General features: G+C 56.5%; 2 protein-coding genes across 4 annotated transcripts in view; one reads left to right on the top strand and one right to left on the bottom strand.

Moving 5' to 3' along the window:
- The window catches only part of SGSM3 (small G protein signaling modulator 3), a 35,658-nt gene extending 33,875 nt beyond the window's left edge, over positions 1 to 1,783 (top strand). For both annotated transcript variants that reach the window (XM_012638087.1, XM_012638088.1), the window contains exons 17-22: positions 106 to 176; positions 290 to 338; positions 424 to 509; positions 770 to 892; positions 1,018 to 1,078; positions 1,263 to 1,783. In XM_012638087.1, coding sequence (XP_012493541.1) covers positions 106 to 176; positions 290 to 338; positions 424 to 509; positions 770 to 892; positions 1,018 to 1,078; positions 1,263 to 1,343 — 471 coding nt within the window. In that variant the 3' untranslated portion in view covers positions 1,344 to 1,783. The remainder of the gene's footprint in view (positions 1 to 105; positions 177 to 289; positions 339 to 423; positions 510 to 769; positions 893 to 1,017; positions 1,079 to 1,262) is intronic.
- A 219-nt stretch (positions 1,784 to 2,002) lies between these two features.
- Positions 2,003 to 19,134, bottom strand: part of MKL1 (megakaryoblastic leukemia (translocation) 1) — a 182,671-nt gene continuing 165,539 nt past the window's right edge. For both annotated transcript variants that reach the window (XM_012638086.1, XM_012638085.1), the window contains exons 7-14: positions 15,109 to 15,284; positions 14,491 to 14,640; positions 11,781 to 12,034; positions 11,354 to 11,525; positions 8,995 to 10,011; positions 7,936 to 8,088; positions 7,579 to 7,639; positions 2,003 to 3,577 (exon numbers count right to left, since the gene is read on the bottom strand). In XM_012638086.1, coding sequence (XP_012493540.1) covers positions 3,060 to 3,577; positions 7,579 to 7,639; positions 7,936 to 8,088; positions 8,995 to 10,011; positions 11,354 to 11,525; positions 11,781 to 12,034; positions 14,491 to 14,640; positions 15,109 to 15,284 — 2,501 coding nt within the window. In that variant the 3' untranslated portion in view covers positions 2,003 to 3,059. The remainder of the gene's footprint in view (positions 3,578 to 7,578; positions 7,640 to 7,935; positions 8,089 to 8,994; positions 10,012 to 11,353; positions 11,526 to 11,780; positions 12,035 to 14,490; positions 14,641 to 15,108; positions 15,285 to 19,134) is intronic.

Here is a 19,134-nt window from a genome sequence, read left to right as displayed (position 1 = left end):
TTCCTGCCGTGGGCCCTGTGGAGGTGCGGAAGCAGTGCAGGGGAGTGACGTGTGCTCCGTTGCCCCTTCCTGTCCTACACCCGCACCGTGTGCCATCCCTGACAGGCGGCCGGCCGGGAGGTCGAGAGAGACTTCGACTCCGTGTATTCCCGCCTGGTGCTCTGTAAGACGTACAGGTAACTGGGCCCCGCCCCGCATCCTCCTGGCAGGGTTGCCTGCTGCGGGCAGTGAAGGGGGGGCCTGAGCCTGTGCCCACCTGGCACACCAGGGAGCTTTGGTCCCTTCTCAGGTTGGATGAAGATGGCAAAGTCCTGACCCCGGAGGAGCTGCTGTACCGGGTAAGCAGGGCCTGCTCAGCCAGACCCTAGACACCTCTCCCAGGTTGGTCAGTGGGGGTGCCTGAGTGACAGCTGTGCCCCCCAGGCTGTGCAGTCTGTGAACGTGACCCACGACGCAGCACACGCACAAATGGACGTCAAGCTCCGCTCACTGATCTGTGTGGGGCTCAAGTAAGTGTAGGAAAGGGGATGGCAGAGGGACAGGAGGAGCCGCGGAGTAGGGGTGGCCCAGCCCAGCATGGGAGGGGGTCCTCTAAGGGGAGCCTGAAGGACAGAGAAGGAATCTCGGGGACTTTGGTCTTGCTCAAGGCCTTGCCTTCCCCACGGAGGGCGGTCTGGGAGCTGCTGAGAAGGGCAGGTTGGAGCATCCACTGCGGGCCACAGCCAGAAGGGCCGAGAGGAGCCCCCGCTCCTCCTGGCCTTGTCCCCAGTGAGCAGGTGCTGCACCTGTGGCTGGAGGTGCTCTGCTCCAGCCTGCCGACCGTGGAGAAGTGGTACCAGCCCTGGTCCTTCCTGCGCAGCCCTGGCTGGGTCCAGATCAAGTGCGAGCTCCGGTGAGGACCATGCGGGTGGGGCGTGGCCAGCTCTGTAGGGCCCAGGGGTTGGGGGATGGAGGCAGGGGTGGGTGGCAGGGCCCACCGAAGGTGACGAGAGCCTCACCCCACCCCCTCACCTCCAGCGTCCTTTGCTGCTTTGCCTTCAGCCTCTCCCAGGACTGGGAGCTCCCTGCGAAGAGAGAGGTGGGTGCTGTGGGCTGCTCCGAGGCCCTGAGTCTGCCTTCCCGAGGGCGGTGCTGGCGGAGCTCCCCTACGGTTTCTCGGGTGGCTGAGGTGGGGCCCGGGTGAGGAACCAGAGTGCTGGCATCAGCTGTAAGAACTGCTCTGGCCCCAGGCCTGTGAGGTGACGGGCTGTCCCTGTGTGCAGGAGGAGAAGCAGCCTCTGAAGGAGGGCGTCCAGGACATGCTGGTGAAGCACCACCTTTTCAGCTGGGACATAGATGGGTGATGCTCTTCCTTCAGCTGCCCTGTCACACCCAGGCCTCCCCCAACCCCCTGACTACCAAAGCAACCCTCACGGCCAGCCTCAGGCCTGCTCCGGGGCCGGGTCTGAGGTGGCCCAGGCCCACCTCAAGCTGTGGGGTCTGGGGAAGATGCTCTCTAGAGCCCTGTGACTGGCGGGAACATCAGGCTCTCCCCAGAGCCACTGCTGGTGGCAGGAACGGAAGGTGGGTGCCCAGCTCAGCCGCTTCCTCCTGAGCGCCTGGGAGGTGGGGCTCTGCCTCACCAGAGTCCTTGGTGAAGCCCCAGGCCCCAACTACAGTTTGTACCGACCAAAAACCTTGTGAGGAGGTGGAGAGCTGCACCTTCGTGTCAGTCTTTGCTCAGGAAGGCAGGTGTGGGGTGGCTAATGGCAGGTAAAGGCTCCTTGGCCTCTTTGGTTTGTAAATAAACTATGTCTTTGAGAAACTGCCTCCTGTCTTCTGTCCAGCCAGAGCCACAGAGGTGTCCGAGGTTCTGCCCTTCCTGGAGTGGTCTGGAAGGCGCAGCCTGGCTGCTTTTTCCTGTACAGGTAGGCAGCCTGTGCTGAACACTCCCCAAGTCAGCCTGATGGGGAGGGGGATCAGGCGCACTGCCCACCCATTCCATGGATTGAATGAGATGGACTAACAAGCCGGTGTTTGGGTTTTTATTTTAAAAAGTTCACACAGCTTCCCCACCTTTGTCCCAGCACTGGTTTTGGTGACTCCATCCCTACTCCCCTATGAATCAGGGAAAATGAGAGGCCACAGCTTCATGGCCACCTCTCAGGCCCACAGCAGCAGGGAGCCGGCCTGAAGCCCCTCCTGTCCCAGGGCCGCGTTGGCTGCAGTGAGGCGAGGGGGACGGAATGTGGGTGGAGAGCTCCTGGCAGCATAGCCAGGAAGCACCTCTGCCCCAGTGGCACTGATAAGGAGCCAGGAAGCAGGGCAGGTGGGGCACAGGCCGTGGCAGGGTTTCTGCATGTCACACACGTGATGGGTGGGCCTGGGCAGCCGCATACCAGGTAGGGCACTAAACCATGTGGCACACAGCTCAAGGGTGACCCCGTATCTACTACCTGGGAGCTGCACCCACCTCCTGTCCCCCCAGAATATATGTATATATGTATATCAATATATAATATAGAGATATATACACCTGTACAGAAAACTTTTGCCACCAACCACTAAATGGTTACACTATACCAAGATGCTAAAATGGCCGGGAGCCTGGGGTTGGCAGACATGGGGAATGGGGAGGTAGAGGCCCAGGCTAGTTTCCTCCCTCACAGCGAAGGGGAAGAGACAGGAAGGAGATTCCTCCCTCAACTCACCTCAGAGCCAGAAGAGCAGCCTGTTGGCTGGGCCTCACCTACCTTAGCCAAACTGCAGCCAGACGGTGCACCTCTGACCTCAAAAAAGGAGGTCAAACAGAAATGGCCCGACCCCATCCAGGCCTCCAAACCCCAGCATGGGACCCAGGGTTGCTGCTTGACAGCTACTCTTCCTCTGCCCTGGGTGAGCCTGAACCAGGAGGAGGGGCCCCTCTGCTCCAGCCTCCCAGCGAAGGAAAAAAAGCAGGGACTGTGATTGTCAAGACAACCACGTGGAGAGGCTGAATCAAGCAGGAGCCACGCTCGCTGAAGTTCCACAGCTCCCCAACTTCCATCCCCTCCGCCACCCCCAGTCTCTGGAGCCGAGAACTACAAGCAGGAATCCCAGTGTAGCTGCAAATCATGGCCATCGAGGAAGTCTGTAGAGAAGAGGCTGGGGGCTGTGGTACTGAGGGGGGCCAGGCTCAGCACAGGGCCGCCTGACGACAGCTCCAGCCAGTCCATGTTGTCCAGGTGGCCATCAGCCAGGTCCAGGCCCATGCTGCTGCTAGGCTCAGGGACAAAGTGCAATTCCGAGGTGTCCATGGGTGATGGGGGGTGGTCCAGGATGGCAGAGCTGCTCAGCATCTGGCTGTGGAGGTCATCGATGAGAGAAAGGGGCTCTGGCCCTTCGTGCCCACTGGTCAGCAGAGGCAGCCCCGTGCTGCTCTCCAGGAAGTCCTCCAGGCGCCCAGGGAGGGAGGGCGAGCCTGGCGGAGGCGGGGCAGCCTGGGGGACCTCGGCTGAGGGTGAGGGCTGTGTGGCCAGTGGGGACCCACAGGCTGCTGTCAAGGGTGGCTTCTCCTTCCCTGGTAGGGATGGTGGCTCCTTGAAATCTGCTGAAATTTCTGCCAATCAAGACAGTGAATGGATGTTAGAAACCAGGCCTGAAATATCTACATACAAAAGAGTCAAGGTAGACCCTAACCTCACACCACATACAAAATAAAATGGATCAAAGACTTAAATGTAAGAGCTAAAACTATAAAACTCTTAGAAGAAAACATAAGGGAAAATCTTGATGACGTTGGATTTGGCAATGATTTCCTGGTGATGACACCAGAAGGACAGGAAGACAAATTGGGCTATCTCAAAATTTAAAACTTTTGTGCATCAAAGGGCACTATCAAGAGGATGAAAACCCACAGAATGGGAGAAAATATCTGCAAATTGTATTTGATAAAGGATTAAGATCCAGAATACATACAGAATTCCTAATATGCAATAAAACCACCCAACTAAAAAATGGTCAAAGGACTTGAATACACATTTTCCCCAAAGAAGATACACAAATGGCCAATAGCACATGAAAAGATGCTCAACATTCCTAATCGTGAGGAAAACGCAAATCAAACAACGAAATACCCCCTCTCAAACCCACTGGAGTAGCTACTATAAAAAGTAGAAAACAGAAAATAAGAGGATATGGAGAAATTGGAACCCCTGTGCCCTGTTGGTGGAAACAGAAAATGGTCCAGCTGCTGTGGAGAACAGTACCAAGGTTCCCCAAAAAATTAAAAACAGAACTAACTACCTTCTGATCCCGCAATCCCACTTCTGGGTATGTACCCAAAAGGACTGAAGGCGGAGTCTCAGCAAGCCGTGTGCACCGTGTTCACAGCAGCGTCACTCACAACAGGGGACCGTGGTAGCAGCCTAAGCGTCCGCTGATGGACAAATGGATGGGCCTTGAGGATATTACGCAAAGTAAAATAAGCCAGTCACAAAAAGACAAATACTTTATGACTGCACTTGTATGAGATGCTGAGAGTAGTCGAAGTCATAGAGACAGAAAGTAAAACGGAGATTACCAGGGGCTGGGGGAAGGGGAGAGGGGGGTTACTGTTTAATGGGCATGGAGTTGCAGTTTTACAGGAGGAAAAGAATTAGAGCTAGGTGTAGGGATGGCTGCACAACATTACGCATGTATTTAATATCGCTGGACTATACACTTAAAAATGGTTAAGATGGTAAATCTTATGTGTATTTTACAATTAAAAAATTGGAAAAAAAATGAGCAAAGAACTCAGACATTTCTCCAACAGAAGATACACAAATGGCCAATGAGCACAAGAAAAGATGCTCACCATGACTGGTCACTACAGAAATGCAAACCACAACAAGGTATCCCTTCACACCCATCAGGATGGCTATTATCGTAAAATTGAAAGAAAGTGTCGGTGAGGATGTGGAGAAATTGGAACCCTCGACCACTGCAATGTAAAATGCTACAGCTGAAGTGGAAACAGTTTGGTGATTCCTTTAAAAAGTTAACCACAGAACTGCCACACGATCATGCAATTCCAGTCCTAGGTATATGCTCAAAAGAACGGGAAGCAGGACTCAGACACTTGCACACCAATGTTCACGGCATTATGCTCAATAGCTAAAAAGCAGAAAACCCAGGTATCCATCGACAGGTGAATGTACAAACAAAACATGGTACATCCAGGCGGCGGAACATTATTCAGCCATAAAGAAGAATGAGATTCTGACACATGCTACAGTGCGGATGAACTCTGAAGACATCATGCTAAGTGAAAAAGCCAGTCCCCGAAAGATCAATATTGTATAACGTGATTCCTCCTTTATCAGGTCCCCAGAGTAGTCAAATTCACAGAGAGTAGAACGGGGTTGCCAGGGGCTGCGGGGAGCGGGGATGGGAGTCACTGTCGAAGGCGTACAGAGTTTCAGTTTGGGATGATGCAGAAGTTTAGAAACGGATAGTGGTGCTGGTGAATGTACTTAACCACACTGAACTGTACATTGAAAATGGTTAGAATGGCAGATTTCGTTACGTATGTTCCACCACACACACCCGCGCGCGCACAAAGAATTACACACAAGTCAGGCTGGCTCCCTGACCCCTGTGTCCTGCCCCCTCCAGTCCCAGCTGAACACATGCATTCCTTCCCTGTGACTGCTCTCAGCAGGGAGGAGCAGTGCCGGCATGTCCAGCCGCCACCACCTGCCCCATTCAAACCCCGCTTCTGTTCGAACTGAAGGGACGTGAGAGCTAAAAACAAAAAAAACACACCCGCTTCTCTGGGCATCCCCGCCACCTCTCTAGCCACTTCTCAGCATCCCTTTGGGGGCAGGCAGCATCCCCATCTCCCTTTCTCTGCCATCCCATAAATGCTAGCGTTCAAGGCCTGCTCCCTTTCCCTTCTCAATCAATCTCTCTTCTCTAGGGTGGCCGCATCCTTCCCACAGTTTGTCTGTTTGGACCCTGGAACCTCCCAAAGCTCATTCCCAGGCTTGTCCTGAGCTCCAGGCCAGCGGTCCTCAGAGCGGGTCCCACGCCTGCAGCCTCAGTGCCACCTGCACCAGTTAGAGACGCACCCCAGGCCCCTCTCCCTAAAGCTTGAGAATCCCTGACCTCAGGGATTGACCTCATCTATTGAACCCTTATTTTATTTTTTTTTTTTACAGCCCAGCAAGCTAAGAATGAGCTCTTAATTGAAATAAGATTCATGTAACATCAAAGGCACCATTTTAAAGCATGGAGTTCCGTGCCTGAGCTCTTGCCTTGCCCACACCGACTCATTCACTCCTCTTCCTACTTCAGCAGTTGAAGCACTCGGAAGGGAACGGCCAGCACCTGCACCACACGCTCCTGGTGCCACCAGTGAAGTCTCCATGCTCCTCTGGGAGCCGCCACCACCTCCCCTGCTGAGGCATCTCCTCCGCAGACATGCTGCCGTCTCCCACCCAGCACCGGCCTGTTTCCTTGCTCCCCTGTACAGGGAAACCTTCCAGAGAGCTCCACACAGGCAGCCTTCTGCGGCAACCGCCACACGCTCGCTCCCCTAACTTGTCACTCACTGCTGTGACTGTCCTTGGCTTCCAGGACATCACGCTGTGCCCACTACTCAGCTGTACCTGCATGTCCCCCTCCTGTCCTTTGCTCCTCCACCCATGCCCTGGATGCCCTCGCAGCTCCAACTGCCAACCTAGACGCGACAACTCCCCAGCCCAGACCTCTCTCCCAAACGTCACTGACTCATGAATCCTTCACTCCAATGACTCCTGACGTGCGTGAACGCATCTGAGGCTGTGCCACCGTGTCTCCACACAAGCCCTGCCCCCAGCTTGACTGGGACCTCAGGCCGTGGCCCTTAGAGTCATCCCTGGCTGCTCCCCCTCTCCCCCCACATCTAATCCATCAAACTGGCTCTCACGCCCAGACTCCAGCCCTCCTCCCACCTCACCGCTGCCCCGCCAGGCTCCGGGCTTCTGCCCTTGAGCAGACCAGGCCACTCTGCTCAAAGCTGTGGGACGGCTTCCCAGCTATTGAGCCAAAGTCCCCTGTCCTGGTACCCAGGAGGTCCCACATGATCCACTCTTGACCTCTGCCTTGTTCCCCTCCTCCCTCTTCCCTCACTCTCTGGTCCTAGAACACTCACTTTCCTGAGGCCTGCACTGGTGGCCTTCCCCAGGGACACCGCGCATGGCTACCCACCTCGCCTCCTTCTCAGCAAGGCCTCCCCTTGAGCTCCCAACACCGTTCTGCCTCCCCTGCAATTTTTTCCTAATGCTTCTGCCTTCTGACACGGCATATAATTCACTCATTTTTTTGCTGTCTACCTCCCCAGCTAGACAGGGAGCTCTGTGACAGAGAGTTCTCCGAGGGTAAGCAGCCCAGAGCAATGGAGGCCTCACGGCATGTCCTCCCTCTCCCCAGGCCTTGGAGACAGGGGCTGCTCTGTCACTGCTGTATGCACAGTGGCTGACAAGGCCTCTCACTCGCTGAAGTTCAAGAAATAAACAAAAACAAATTAACCAACCTAGGGCTCAAGAGACCTATGAACAGAGAAGGTGGTTAGGAAGGCAGCGGGGCTCGGGTTACCTCCACTCTGAATAAGAATGTCAAACAGGTCGTCCATCTGCTGGCTTGAGGAGCCATTTTCCTGTGGCACAAAAAGAGAAACAAGATGAAAATCATGAACGGGAGGCCCCAGCCTGGCCTCAGACCAAGACCTCTCCCTCCACTGCAGAGTGGGCAGCTGGACCCACTGTGCCCATGGGCTGTGCTCAGACTCCCAAAGCCCAGACTCACTCCATCAGGCCAGGCTCTCATGCCCTGGCCCCTAATGGCCCGCTCCCCAAGGTCTCTTTGACCCCAATGAGGTGGGACCGAGGGAGCCACAGCCTGACAGCCTAGGGCAGCCACCCACCCTGGCCACGCCCAGGCCACCTTCCTCACCTGCTGTTTGGGCTGCTGGTTCACGGCTTCCTCATAGCCAGGTGGCTCCTTCTTCAGCAGAGAAGTGGGGGTCCCAAAGAGGGGCCGCAGCGGGTGCTCCAGGTCCATCTGGGTGGGTGGGCCGGAGGCTGGAGAGCCAGGCTGGGATGAGGGCTGGACAGAACAGGGAGAGGATCGGTGGCTGCACACCTGCCTTGGCAGGGGCAGGGGACACAGGACCCAGGCACCCTTACACCCCAGGAAGGCAAGGCAGGAGGTGCTGCCTTCTTGGCCAGGCCAGCTTTGCTAGCTGCACCAGCTTTCAGGGAGCTCTTAATGGAAGCCACTGGGAAAGAAAGGACATAGGATGGGGGGCCCTGACCCCCTAATCCTTAAGGGGGTGACTGAATGCCTGGGGTTTGAGGAGAGAGGGGAGCTCTGTGCTGATCACTCCTTGAGATTTCTGCCTCCCATCCTGAGATATCTGGTTCTTGTCACTGTCCTCTCCAGCTCCACACTCTGCAGGGCTGAGGCTATATACAGCCTAAGAGCAGCCTCACCCCTGGTCTTGGCTGTGAGGGAGCCAGCTGTTGCTGACGCCTTGGTGCCGTATAACTGCCCTCTGAAGGGAGGACCCTGAGCTGGATCCTGGGCCAGACAGCCAATCCCACAGCCTCTCCCCAGGGCAGGGCACCTCTCTGGCTGTCACCTGTGCCCTCCCCACCCCATGGAGCAGTGCTGTGGGAGGCTCCCAGCCTGGCTGGGGGCTGCTCAGGGGCCCTGCTGCTAGGGTGCAGGAACATTCTGGTATCAATGGCCAGAGAAGTGGGCAGCTCCCTGACGGCTCCACCCTCCTGGCCAGAGGGGTCTTAGGCAAAGTCTTTAACTTTCCTAAGTCTCAGTAGCCCTCTTGGTGAGATGGGGTGGTGATCTCTCAGTTCGGAGGGTTAAAGGGAAGATTAAATGAAGCAAACATAAAATACCCAGCATGCGAGGATGCCTGGTGCACATGAAGGGCCATGAGAAGGATCTTCCCACCCTCTGGGCCCTGCCCTGCTCCCCGCCCTGCAGCCCAAGTACCTGCTGGGGGCTCCCACTGGACAGGCCAGGGCTGTCTGCATTCTTATTGGTCACAGCGAGGACAAGGTGGGTCCCTGTAGAGTCAGTGATGAGGGTGGGAGGTGTGACCCCCGTGATGAGGCTGGGGCCCTGTGAGCTCAGCAGAAGCTGGGGGGCAGGGGCTGGCTCGGGCTCGGGCAGCACAGCTTCCTGTTTCACCACCACGGCCGGGGGCCCGGGGACCGGCGCACAAGTGTCTATGTGGTTGGTGGTGGAGGCCGCCAGGCTGGGGCTGAAGGGGTGAGCAGGGCCCAGGGGCTGTCTGCTCAGCTGGCAGCTGGAGAAGCTGTTCTCCTGCTTCACTGGGGCGCAGAGAGGGGCCGGGGTGGGGGCGGAGGCAGGCTGCTGGGCCCGCTTCTCCTGCTCTAGCTGCAGCCTGAGCCGCTCCACCAGCTGCTGCTTCTGCCGGAGCATGCGGGTCAGCTCCTCGATCTGCTTGTCCTTCTCCTGCAGCATCTGGTCCTTGTCGCGACCCTCCAGCTCCGCCCGCCCCCCCGGGCTCAGGCAGCAGGACCCAGCCCGGGGGCCCTCCTCTTTCACAAGGATCTGCAGCGGAGAGGCCTGCAGGGTGAGCTGTGTCAGGGGTGACGTCACCATCTCACCAAAGGTGTCCCCAGGGGTGGAGTTCTCGTCACCCGTGCTAAGCAGTGAGCGCTCTGAGGGGGTGGGAGACACGGGAGGTGTGGAGCCCGTGCTGCCAAATTTCACCACTCCATTGCTGGTCACCGTGGCCACCACCACCTCGGTTGGGGCCAGGCCTGCTGCCACCAGGGCTGGCCCTGTGCTCAGTCGGGCCGCCGGGAAGGCTACCACCACCTCGCCAGCCTTGGGCAGGATAGAGGTGGTGGCAGGGGCTTTGGGGCCTCCTGGGGCAGGGCTGATTTGGTCTTGGTAGGCACGCAGGCGCTCAATCAGCTCTGTCTTGGTGCCTGACACGGGCAGTGACCGCAACTTCAGCTCCTGCTTCAGTTCTGCCACCTGCAAGGGTTAAAGAGTCAGAGCAGCAGGGAGACCAGGGGCAGCTGGACAAAAGGAATTGGGTCCAGGTAGGAGGACAGTCTCGGGAGGCTGGGAAGGACGAGCATTTTACAAGTTGGGCCTCGTCTGTCTAGGCTCCACTGGCCACTTTTTTTATTAGAGACAGGGGTCTCACTACAATGCTCAGGCTGGTCTCGAACTCCTGGCCTCAAGCGATCCTCCTGCCTCAGCCTCCCAAAGTGCTGGGATTATTGGTGTGCGCCACTGTGCCCAGCTCCATTTGCCACTTTAGATGCATCAACTCCCCTATTCCTCCAACAGCCCTGGAGGGCGAGATCCCCCCACCCTCATGGAATCCCCACCTTGCATCCTCCCTTTCACTGTCCTCACTCCAGCACGGGCCTGGTGAAAATGCACCCCTACCTCTGCAGGCAACAGGGTCTGGGTACATTGTGCTCACAGCTGTCCCCAGTCCCCAGCACAACGCCTAGTGCCCACTAAACATTTAATTGAATGGACCGAATTTTACAGATGAGAAAACAGCTCATGAAAGTAAAGTCACTTTTTCAAGATCACAGAGCTAGTGAGTGGCTGGGCTAGGATTTAAACCCAGGGCAGATGGACTCTGAAGCCTGTGCCCAGCAGCCTCCATGAGTGCTGTGTCTTGCTGCGACCTGGATCATGATGCAGGAGGGGTCAGCCTGGTTCAGAGGACAAGTTCTCGAGGAAGAATTTGGTCCATTCCATCTTCTGACTGAGGCAGAGAAAACAAGTGAGGCACTGGGCATGGTCCACTAAGGCCTGAGGACACAAGCCAAGCCCGCACCTCTGAGCACAGGCCACTCTCTCCTTGGCAGACACGGCATCTGACCAGCAGGTTCAGCTGACATTAACTGGCCAGGTGCAAAGAGGGCGCTGTCTACCACTGACCAGGTCTGTGGCCTTGGGCAAGCTCCTCTTTCTGTCAGCCTCAGCTTGTTCATTCTCAAGGGGGACCAATCCCTGTTCCTCACACTGCAGCACAGAGGTCAGGGAAGGTAAGAGAGAGATCACTGCTTGGTCCATCCCATGGCCCTAGACAGACACTGGCTGTGTCACTAATGATAGCAACTACCATGAGGCCAGTGTTGCTATGACCACAGCCAAGCAGGCCTTGGAGCAGGTTCCAAGGTGCCCCTGTCTGGTGGAGACCAGAGCCCAGAGCCCTGCGCTGCCTTCCATGATGGTGGGCCCTGGGCTGGCTGCCTTCCCCGCTTAAAAACCAGCACCCAAACAGCCCCTGTGGGAGAGGCCAGACTGGCAGTGGCTCAAATCTTTGTGTGGGAAGGGGGCAGCCACCTACCTTCATGTCATCCAGGTTGGCCGGCAGGGCTCCTGGCTTGCCAGTCATTGAGGTGCTGTTCTGACGTGCCAATGCACTGGGCCCAGGGGCGCCCGAGCTGGAGCTGCTATTGGTAGTGGTGAGGCTACGCACTGTGGGGGCCCCACTGCTTCCCAGAACCTCACCTGCCGACCTGAAAAGCAGAAAAGGCAGAAATGGGCACCCATCAAGCATCAGCCTTGGTTGCCGCCTGGGCTGCAGGTTTGGGTACAGATGGACATGGGCAAGTGCCCTGCACGCAGGCCAGAGAAGTCCTGCCTGGGGACCACTCTGTAGGATCCAGACCCAAGAGTCTTTTAAGACCTGGGGTTCTTAAGACTGGCATGTGCCTGTCTTGGGGCAGCTACGGGCAGGCAGGGGACGGTGCACAGGGAGGGAAGGCTCCTACTTTGGCGGGGCAGGCAGGATGGTCTGGTAGTTGTAGTGCTGCTGCTGCTGCTGGTTGAGGATCTGCAGCTGGAGGAAGAGCTGCTGCTGCTGCAGGATCTTGGCATAGGAGGAGTCCATGGGCGGGGCCCCCTTGTCCTGCTTTTGGTCCGGGGGGATGTACTGGTGATACTTGAGCTTCTTCACCTTTGGCTTCAGCTCCTTGGCCTTCTTGCTGCGCTGTGACTTCTCACTGGCAGACTTGGGTTGGCTTTGCTGAGGGCACAGGAGACGGTGCCATCAGAGGGTAGCCTCAGGCTTCCCGGGGTGGGGCTAGCAGCCCTCCCCGCACCTGCATGGCTTCCAAGAAGGCACCATCACGCATTTTGCCCACTTCCACTCTTCCCCTCTGGACTGTGCTCTCCACCAAAAGCAGAGGCCCCTCTGGTGCCTGGAAGTGTGCCAGGGAGGGGGCTGGGATAATAGAGAGGGGCTTTGCCCAGGCCCTGTCTTAAACAAGCTTCCAGCCTAGAGAATAAATCAACTGAATGTACAGGCACAGACATCACCATGACCCTGAGCAGAGTGTGAACACCACGAGGAGGTAAAACACAACTGGCTGACGGAGCATGGGCCGGGCCAGGCCAGACCAGGCACTTTACAGACTGCGCCACGCAAGCCTCTCACCAATCCTGCCTAGGCAGGAACTGTCATGTCTACTTAAAAATGAGGAAACAGGTTCAGAGAAGTTACTTGCCCAAGGTGATATGATGATTTTGATCTTGATCCAACCCAGGACTCCAAAAGCTCCCGCTTGTGCCCCAAAGACTCGCAGCTGGTACAGCTGCTAGACATGGAGGGTCAGAAGACCCGGACCAACCAAGAAGGGCCAGTAGGCCATGCTTTGGGGGTGCTGTCCTTGGGGCAGAGAAGGATGAGTTGGACGAGGGGCAAGAATTAGCAGGGGAGTGCCAGAGAGGGACAGTGGAGAGTCTGGAAGTTTCTGGGTAGAGAATGGCAGGCAGAGGAGAGACATGATGCAGGGGTCAGACGGGGTCTCAACCAGACAGCAACGGGTGCCAAAATGAGGGAGAACAGGCAGTGTGAACGTGTGGCAGGTGAGGAGTTAAGGTTCGTGAAGTCAGGAAGAGGTTCTGGTCTTGCCAGGAAATGTGGAGAAAGGACAGGTCTGTTGAGCTGCAGGGAGGACCCTGAGCACAGGCTGAGGAATGGAGGAACCGCAGGGAGGAACGAAACAGGAGGGCAGACCCCAGGGCACACCCCCTTCCCAGGAAGAGGAAAGGGAGCAGGGGAAGTGCAGTGGCCAAAGAGAGGAAAGCCCTGGGAGCTGGGTGGGGAGCACTCCAGGGTGCCGGGTGAGGAGGCAGATGCTGTCAGGAGGGGAAGGCAGTGAAGGTGGGTTTGGATTAGGGACCCTTGAAGAACATGTTTCAGTCCCCTGGTGGCACTGGAGCCAACCCACAAAGGCTGAGGCATAAAACAGAAAAGAGAAGTGTAGACAGAACACATACAGGTGATTCTTTCAAACATGTGGTGGTCAAAGGAAGGCAGCAGGAGTGTGACAAGCAGCACATTGGAGGGAGGAATTCTGGGGAAGCTGTGACATCTGAGGACATGAGGAAGAGGTTGTAGACGCAAGAGACGTGCCAACCAATGAGGCAACATCCTGGTGCACAGATGACATCGAGGGCACAGGTGGTCTAGGAGAGGCTACTTCCTGCTCCCCTGGGCTCAGGGGAGGAGACAGTGACAGAGAAGCCACAGTGACTTTCTGACACGGGCAGGGTACTGATGGCCTCCGCAGAGATGACACGCAGTCACGTGCAGACGGAGGTGGGACTGGGGATGATGTCACCATAGGACAGTGCCAGGGAGCTCCAGAAGATGGACAGGCAGCCAGCCCCCAGAGCCACAGCGAAGGCTCAGCTAAGGCCAGAGCACGAGAATCACACTGCTCCCAGGCTGTGAGCTGTCCGTCTCTCCTGAGGCTCACAGAGAGAAGACAGGAGCCACAGATGGTCCTGGATGGCCATGGGTTGCCAAGCCAGGCACGGGATCTGTGGGGAGGAAGCCTAGAGAAGAATATAGGACAGAGCGGAGAGGACAGGATGAAGCATGCTGTGGAGGTGTGGGCCAGGTGGAAGTGCAGGACTTGGGTCCCAGAGATCTCGGAGGCCAGGCGGTTCTGCAGGGCGAGGAGGGCCTGGCATTAGCTTTTGGTGCTGCTAAACGTAGTATCGAACACCTTTGTGCACATGAGGCCAGCAGTGCACAGCACAGTGTCCCCCACACCAATGACAGCAACCCCTGCCACCTTCAGGTACTTCAGGTCAGGCCTTTGAGGAAAGCTTGGAAGAAGAGAATAAAAACAAACACCCAATGGTGCCAGCTGTCTGACTTTGGGCATGTCACTTTACTTCTCAGTTTCCTCATGTGTAGCACAGGGCTGCCTCAGGCGGTTGTCCAGGGTAATGTGTGGGAATGTCTTCGTGGATGAGGGCAGGAATGAGCACCTACAAAGCGTTAGGCTAGGGCCTGGCACACTGTGCTCAATAAACAGTGGCTATGAGCATGACAGCCAGTGTCTCGACAGATGGTAGGAGAAGATACGCACCCCACCCCTGCAGCTGTCCTCACAGCTGGGATGACGCCACAGCAGGACTCCGAGGGGCACAGGGGAGGAGAGGACATGATCGCTGGCAGGACTGTACCTTAATGAGTGTTGGGGTGGGCTTGGCAGTGGGGACCGTGGTTCCGTTGGTGAGGCTGGGAGGCAGCAGAGGTGGGGGAGGCAGAGGAGGCTGCTCTGCTAGGAAGAGCATTTCTCCGGAATCCGGCCCCATCGGGAGTTGAGAAACAACCTGAGAGGGGAGAGGGGTGAGGGGAAGTGAGGACACCGACTACCTCCAGGTGGAGTGTGCCCAGCTGCCCCTGCTAGGAGCCAGGGGCCCTGCACAGGAAGAGGTGGTGGCAGCCCCTCCTCAGAAGGCAGAGATCAAGAGATGAGAGGAGCAACCCCAGGGAGGCCGCTCTGAATGAATGAAAACAGGGCTTGGTGAGGGAAGTTTGCAAATCTAACTGCAGGGCAGCCTTAGCCAGCACCCTCTACCTAGGACCCGGGGCTGCTGGAGAGCGGGCCCACTGCCCACATCTCCTGCCTCCCCACTGGGAACCACGGAAGCTTGGGCAGCCAGAACCTGCACTACTAAGGCAACGTGCCCCTGGCTTCCCTGTGCCAGCGGAGGAGTCACTGCGTGGCCCGGGAGACAGATCTTATTCTGGGTAGCCCCAGCGACCTTAGGGAGGCTTCTAGAAGTGGGCAAGCTCACCTGAGTGGGGGATACAGAGGTGGCACTGGGCAGTGGTTCGCTGACTCGGGCCTCCAGGGGTGACGGCACTGAACCCTGGGACTCATGGCTGGCAGGCTGCTCAGGGGATAAGGCATCACTGCTGTCCTCATCGAAGGAAGAGTTGTCCGCTACTTTCGGATAATTCACCTGGCCCACTGAAACCCAAAGCCAGCATGAGACTCCACCTCCAGCCCCAGTGCACAGGTAGCAGGGAAGAAAGAAAGGCCTTGCTGACTGGCCAGAGGCTGTCTCAGCAAAGTGCCTGGCCCTCAGCCCCCATGCCCCGAGAGGTAGACAGGCCAAGGGAGACTAGCAGCCAGCCTGCTTTTTTGCTTCAAAAGAACTCTAGGAAAAGTCGTCATCATGACCCTGCACCAGAGGCCAGAAAGGCCCCTGTGACCATCAGAGTGCTCCCTTGGGCTGAGGAAAGGCCTCATTTTTAACCACTTCCTTTTAACTCTATACTGAGTTTAGCCTTCAAAGTCAAGTTCCTCTCTCTCTTCTTCCAGCCTGCTCCTCCTCCCTGGGAGACCCAGGCAGCCTTTCCACTTCATCTGTTTCCCTGCTGTTAGAGATATTTATCTTCATCCTGTGGCTACACAAAACTCTCTTCTTTCCCCTGATGCTTACAGACCATGAAATGAGGGCTCTGAATCTGCTGGTGAGGGATCTCGGGAGCTTGAGTGACAGCCACGTGAGAGCAGCTGGCTTCTCCAGAGGCCAGAACAGGCCAAGGAGCCTGGCTGTGAGGCTGTGGGTGGAGGGCATCCCAGGAAAGGGCTGCAGGCCCCCACAGGTGGAAGAGAATCAGCACAAGTGTGGTGACCTACTTTAGGGGCCAGCCACTCCCAGAGACCCAATACCTGGGCAACAGGGGCACGAGAAGGAAACATCCTGCTGCCCATGGCTGCCCTGGCCTGACCCACAGCCAAGCCCCAGGAGGGCTGTGTGAGGGTGTCTTCCTGGGGCTGGCTGGGGGCAGAGGCAGGGGCGGAGGGCACAGCCCAGGGCTTCTGCTCTACGGGGTCCCCGCATGGGACTCCCAGGCTGCAGAGGGAAGGAAAGACCGGAACAGAGGCAACAAAGGCATTTCAAGAATCAAGTCACGACCACCACCTCAGCACTGTCACAGGAAGAGGCAGGTGTGGCAGGCTCTGAGCAGGAGGAACTGAGGCAGTGGCAAAGGCAGAGGTGAGCTGCCGGCCAAGCCTGGGAGGTGTGCCGTGTGGGAAGTCCCCAGATAAGCAAGAGGAACAAAGGTCAACTGCTTAGGCTGGGTTTGTCCAGGCGGTAACTCTCGCGGCAGCTCTTCCTCTTCAGGGCCAGGACCTGAGGCTGTCTCCTCCCTTGGGACCCAGGAAGGACACTCCTGAGCTCCTCCCTTACTGGGCAACTGTGGCAACAGAGCCAGGAGCGAGTGTCCATGGCTGGGCTTGCTCCTCTGTCCTCTCATCTGTCCTTACAGGGGCAAGCATGCAATGGCAAGCATGCAATGCGCAGAAGGCATGGCCCTTGCTGGCCATGTATCTTTCATGCCAATCTCTAACTGCCAGCACGGGTGCCTGCCGTGGGACAGCAGCCACATGGTGGCTGGCACTGATGATGGTGATCCAGGATGGAGAGCTGCAGCTCCCACCCTGACTGGTCCAACCCAAGGAAGCTGCTGGCCGTACTGGGAAGATTCAGGGTCGGTGCAGGCCAGAGTCACGACAGAGTCCGTTTCTCTCTCCACTGTGGTCAGCACTCCACTGATACCAGTGCTGCTGAGCAGGAAGGCCATGGCCCTGTGACGCTGCAGCTGAGTCACCTCCGTGTGGGACTGTGTGCAGGATCACATCCGGTGACAGATAAAAAGGGCCCAGCATGGTCCTTGACAGGGTCCCTGCCCTCTGGGAGTTTATCGTCCAGCCCCCTTGGAGCAGAGTAAATGCTCTGCTGGAGGGAAACACAGCACTGAGCTAAGGGTATGTGGAGGAGAGACTCAGGGAAGACTTCCTGGAGGAGAGGGCTTGATCTGGAAGATAATTATGAGCAGCCTGGAGGAAAGGGGTGTGCGTGTGAGCACATCTAAGTGGGCTTGAGTGTGGGGAGAAGACTCCAGGCCCCTGCCAGCCCCATTCTCAGCAGCCTCCCGCTGCCCTCTGCCTTCCCTCCGTCTCCCTCTCCTCCTATCTGGGCCAAACCTCCACCTCACTGTCAGCGCCAGACTCCTCAAATAAGCTGTGTTCCACCAGGCCACTGGCCATGCTGCTCCCTCTGCCTGGAATGTCCCTCTGTACTTCTCCACTTGGCAAACACTGATCCAACCTCCAGGTTGCCCCCAGATGTGCTATATCATGTGTGGGTGCCTCCCTGGCCACCACCACTTATCCTCATCCCTGAGAGAAGTCCCTCTGCCGAGCTCCCCCTGCACTGATGCACACACCCCCAGTTATACTCTGTCCATACAGCAGTTGTCACTTGGTCTGGAAAGAGTGTTATTGCTGATGACGGCAGCAACCACTACATGAGCCTCTGGGCACCGAGGGCTGTGCTGGGCCCTTAAAATCCATCACTGCGTGTGATCCTACAAACAGTTCCACAAGGAGGTGACTCAGCTGCGATGTCACGGAGCCATGGCCTTCCTACTCAGCACTGCCATCTGACCAGGAACCAGACTCAGAAATCACTTGTTTATACATCAGTCTTCTCACATCAGGCCAAGGTGAATTCCCTGAGGGCACGAGTCATATTTTATTCATCTTTGTGATTTTAGGACTGCACACAGGGCCTGGCACATTGCCAACTCTTGGCAAATGTTTACCAGACTGTAGCTGGCTGCAGAGTCCAGATATGTCTTGGCTTGTATGCTGGCCTGTAGCTAGGGGCCGCTGAGGAACAGAATATGGGGAGAAAAACACTGAGATGAGGCAGGGTGGATGCCACTGAAATTATAAGGGCTACACACCAAAATGGGGAAAGGGCTCTTCGGGGCCCAGGGTGTGCCAGCTTCCAGCAGGGTGGCTGTAATGCAGATGGGGCCCTAGAAACTACCAGTCTCCCTTGATCAAGGCCTGGGGGTCTGCCCCAGTGGTTCCCCTCTCTTGTCCTCCCCAGAGCTATTATAAAATGCGTTACTGTGGGAACCTTGAGCCTCTTTCTCTGAAGGCATAGCTACCTTGGGGGAGGCAGGCACGTGCAGTCTTGTCAGGGATCAGGTTTTGGGCCTACTGCAGTGAAGAAAATACGTCTGTACCAACTGTCACCAAAATCTAAGTGTGGTATAATAAGAAATATATTTGTTTTTTTTCTCCCAGTTCCTATCATAGAGCAACTAAAACCCATGGAATTTCCTTAAGGACAGGAGAATCTTTTGTTATTCATAAGCCCCTGTCTATAACACCTGAGCTTATGCTAATGAGGTGACTTGGGTGGGAGGGAGGCCTAGGTAGTCCAAGGATTGGGCCAGACACCAGAAAGACCAAGCAATTAGAGGACTAGGGGACTAGGACTTTCAGCACCCCGCCCCCCATCAACCTGCAGGAAAGGCAGGGCAGGGGATGTGGGGTCCTGGAGATCAAGTTCTGTAAAAACCCATGAACAAGATTTAATGAGCTTTGGGGTTGCTGTACACACAGAGGCAACAGGAGGGTGGTACACACCCCACCCATCGCTTCATCTGACTGTTCATCTGTATCCTTTGTAATATCCTTTATGATAACCCAGTCAATGTAAGTAAAGTGTTTCCCTGAGTTCTGTGAGCCATCCTAGCAAATTATTGAACCCAAGGAGGAGTTGTGGGAACCCTGATTTATAGCTGGTTGGTCAGAAATGCAGGTCACAACCTGACACTTGCAACTGGTGTCTGAAGTAGGGGCAGTCTTGTGGGACTGAGCCTTTAGCCTGTGTGATCTGACACCATGTCCAGGTGGACAGTGTCAGAACTGAACTGAATTAGAGGATGCTCAGTAGGTGTCCACCAGAGAATTCCTTGGTGTGTAGGAAAATCCCAAGCCAGAACACCAA

The sequence above is a fragment of the Propithecus coquereli genome, unplaced genomic scaffold, assembly GCF_000956105.1.
Source record: "Propithecus coquereli isolate 6110/MARCELLA unplaced genomic scaffold, Pcoq_1.0 Scaffold126, whole genome shotgun sequence".
Classification (NCBI taxonomy): Eukaryota; Metazoa; Chordata; class Mammalia; order Primates; family Indriidae; genus Propithecus; species Propithecus coquereli.
The sequence above is the reverse complement of the archived record's forward strand: the minus strand, read 5'-3'. Positions and strand labels throughout refer to the sequence as shown.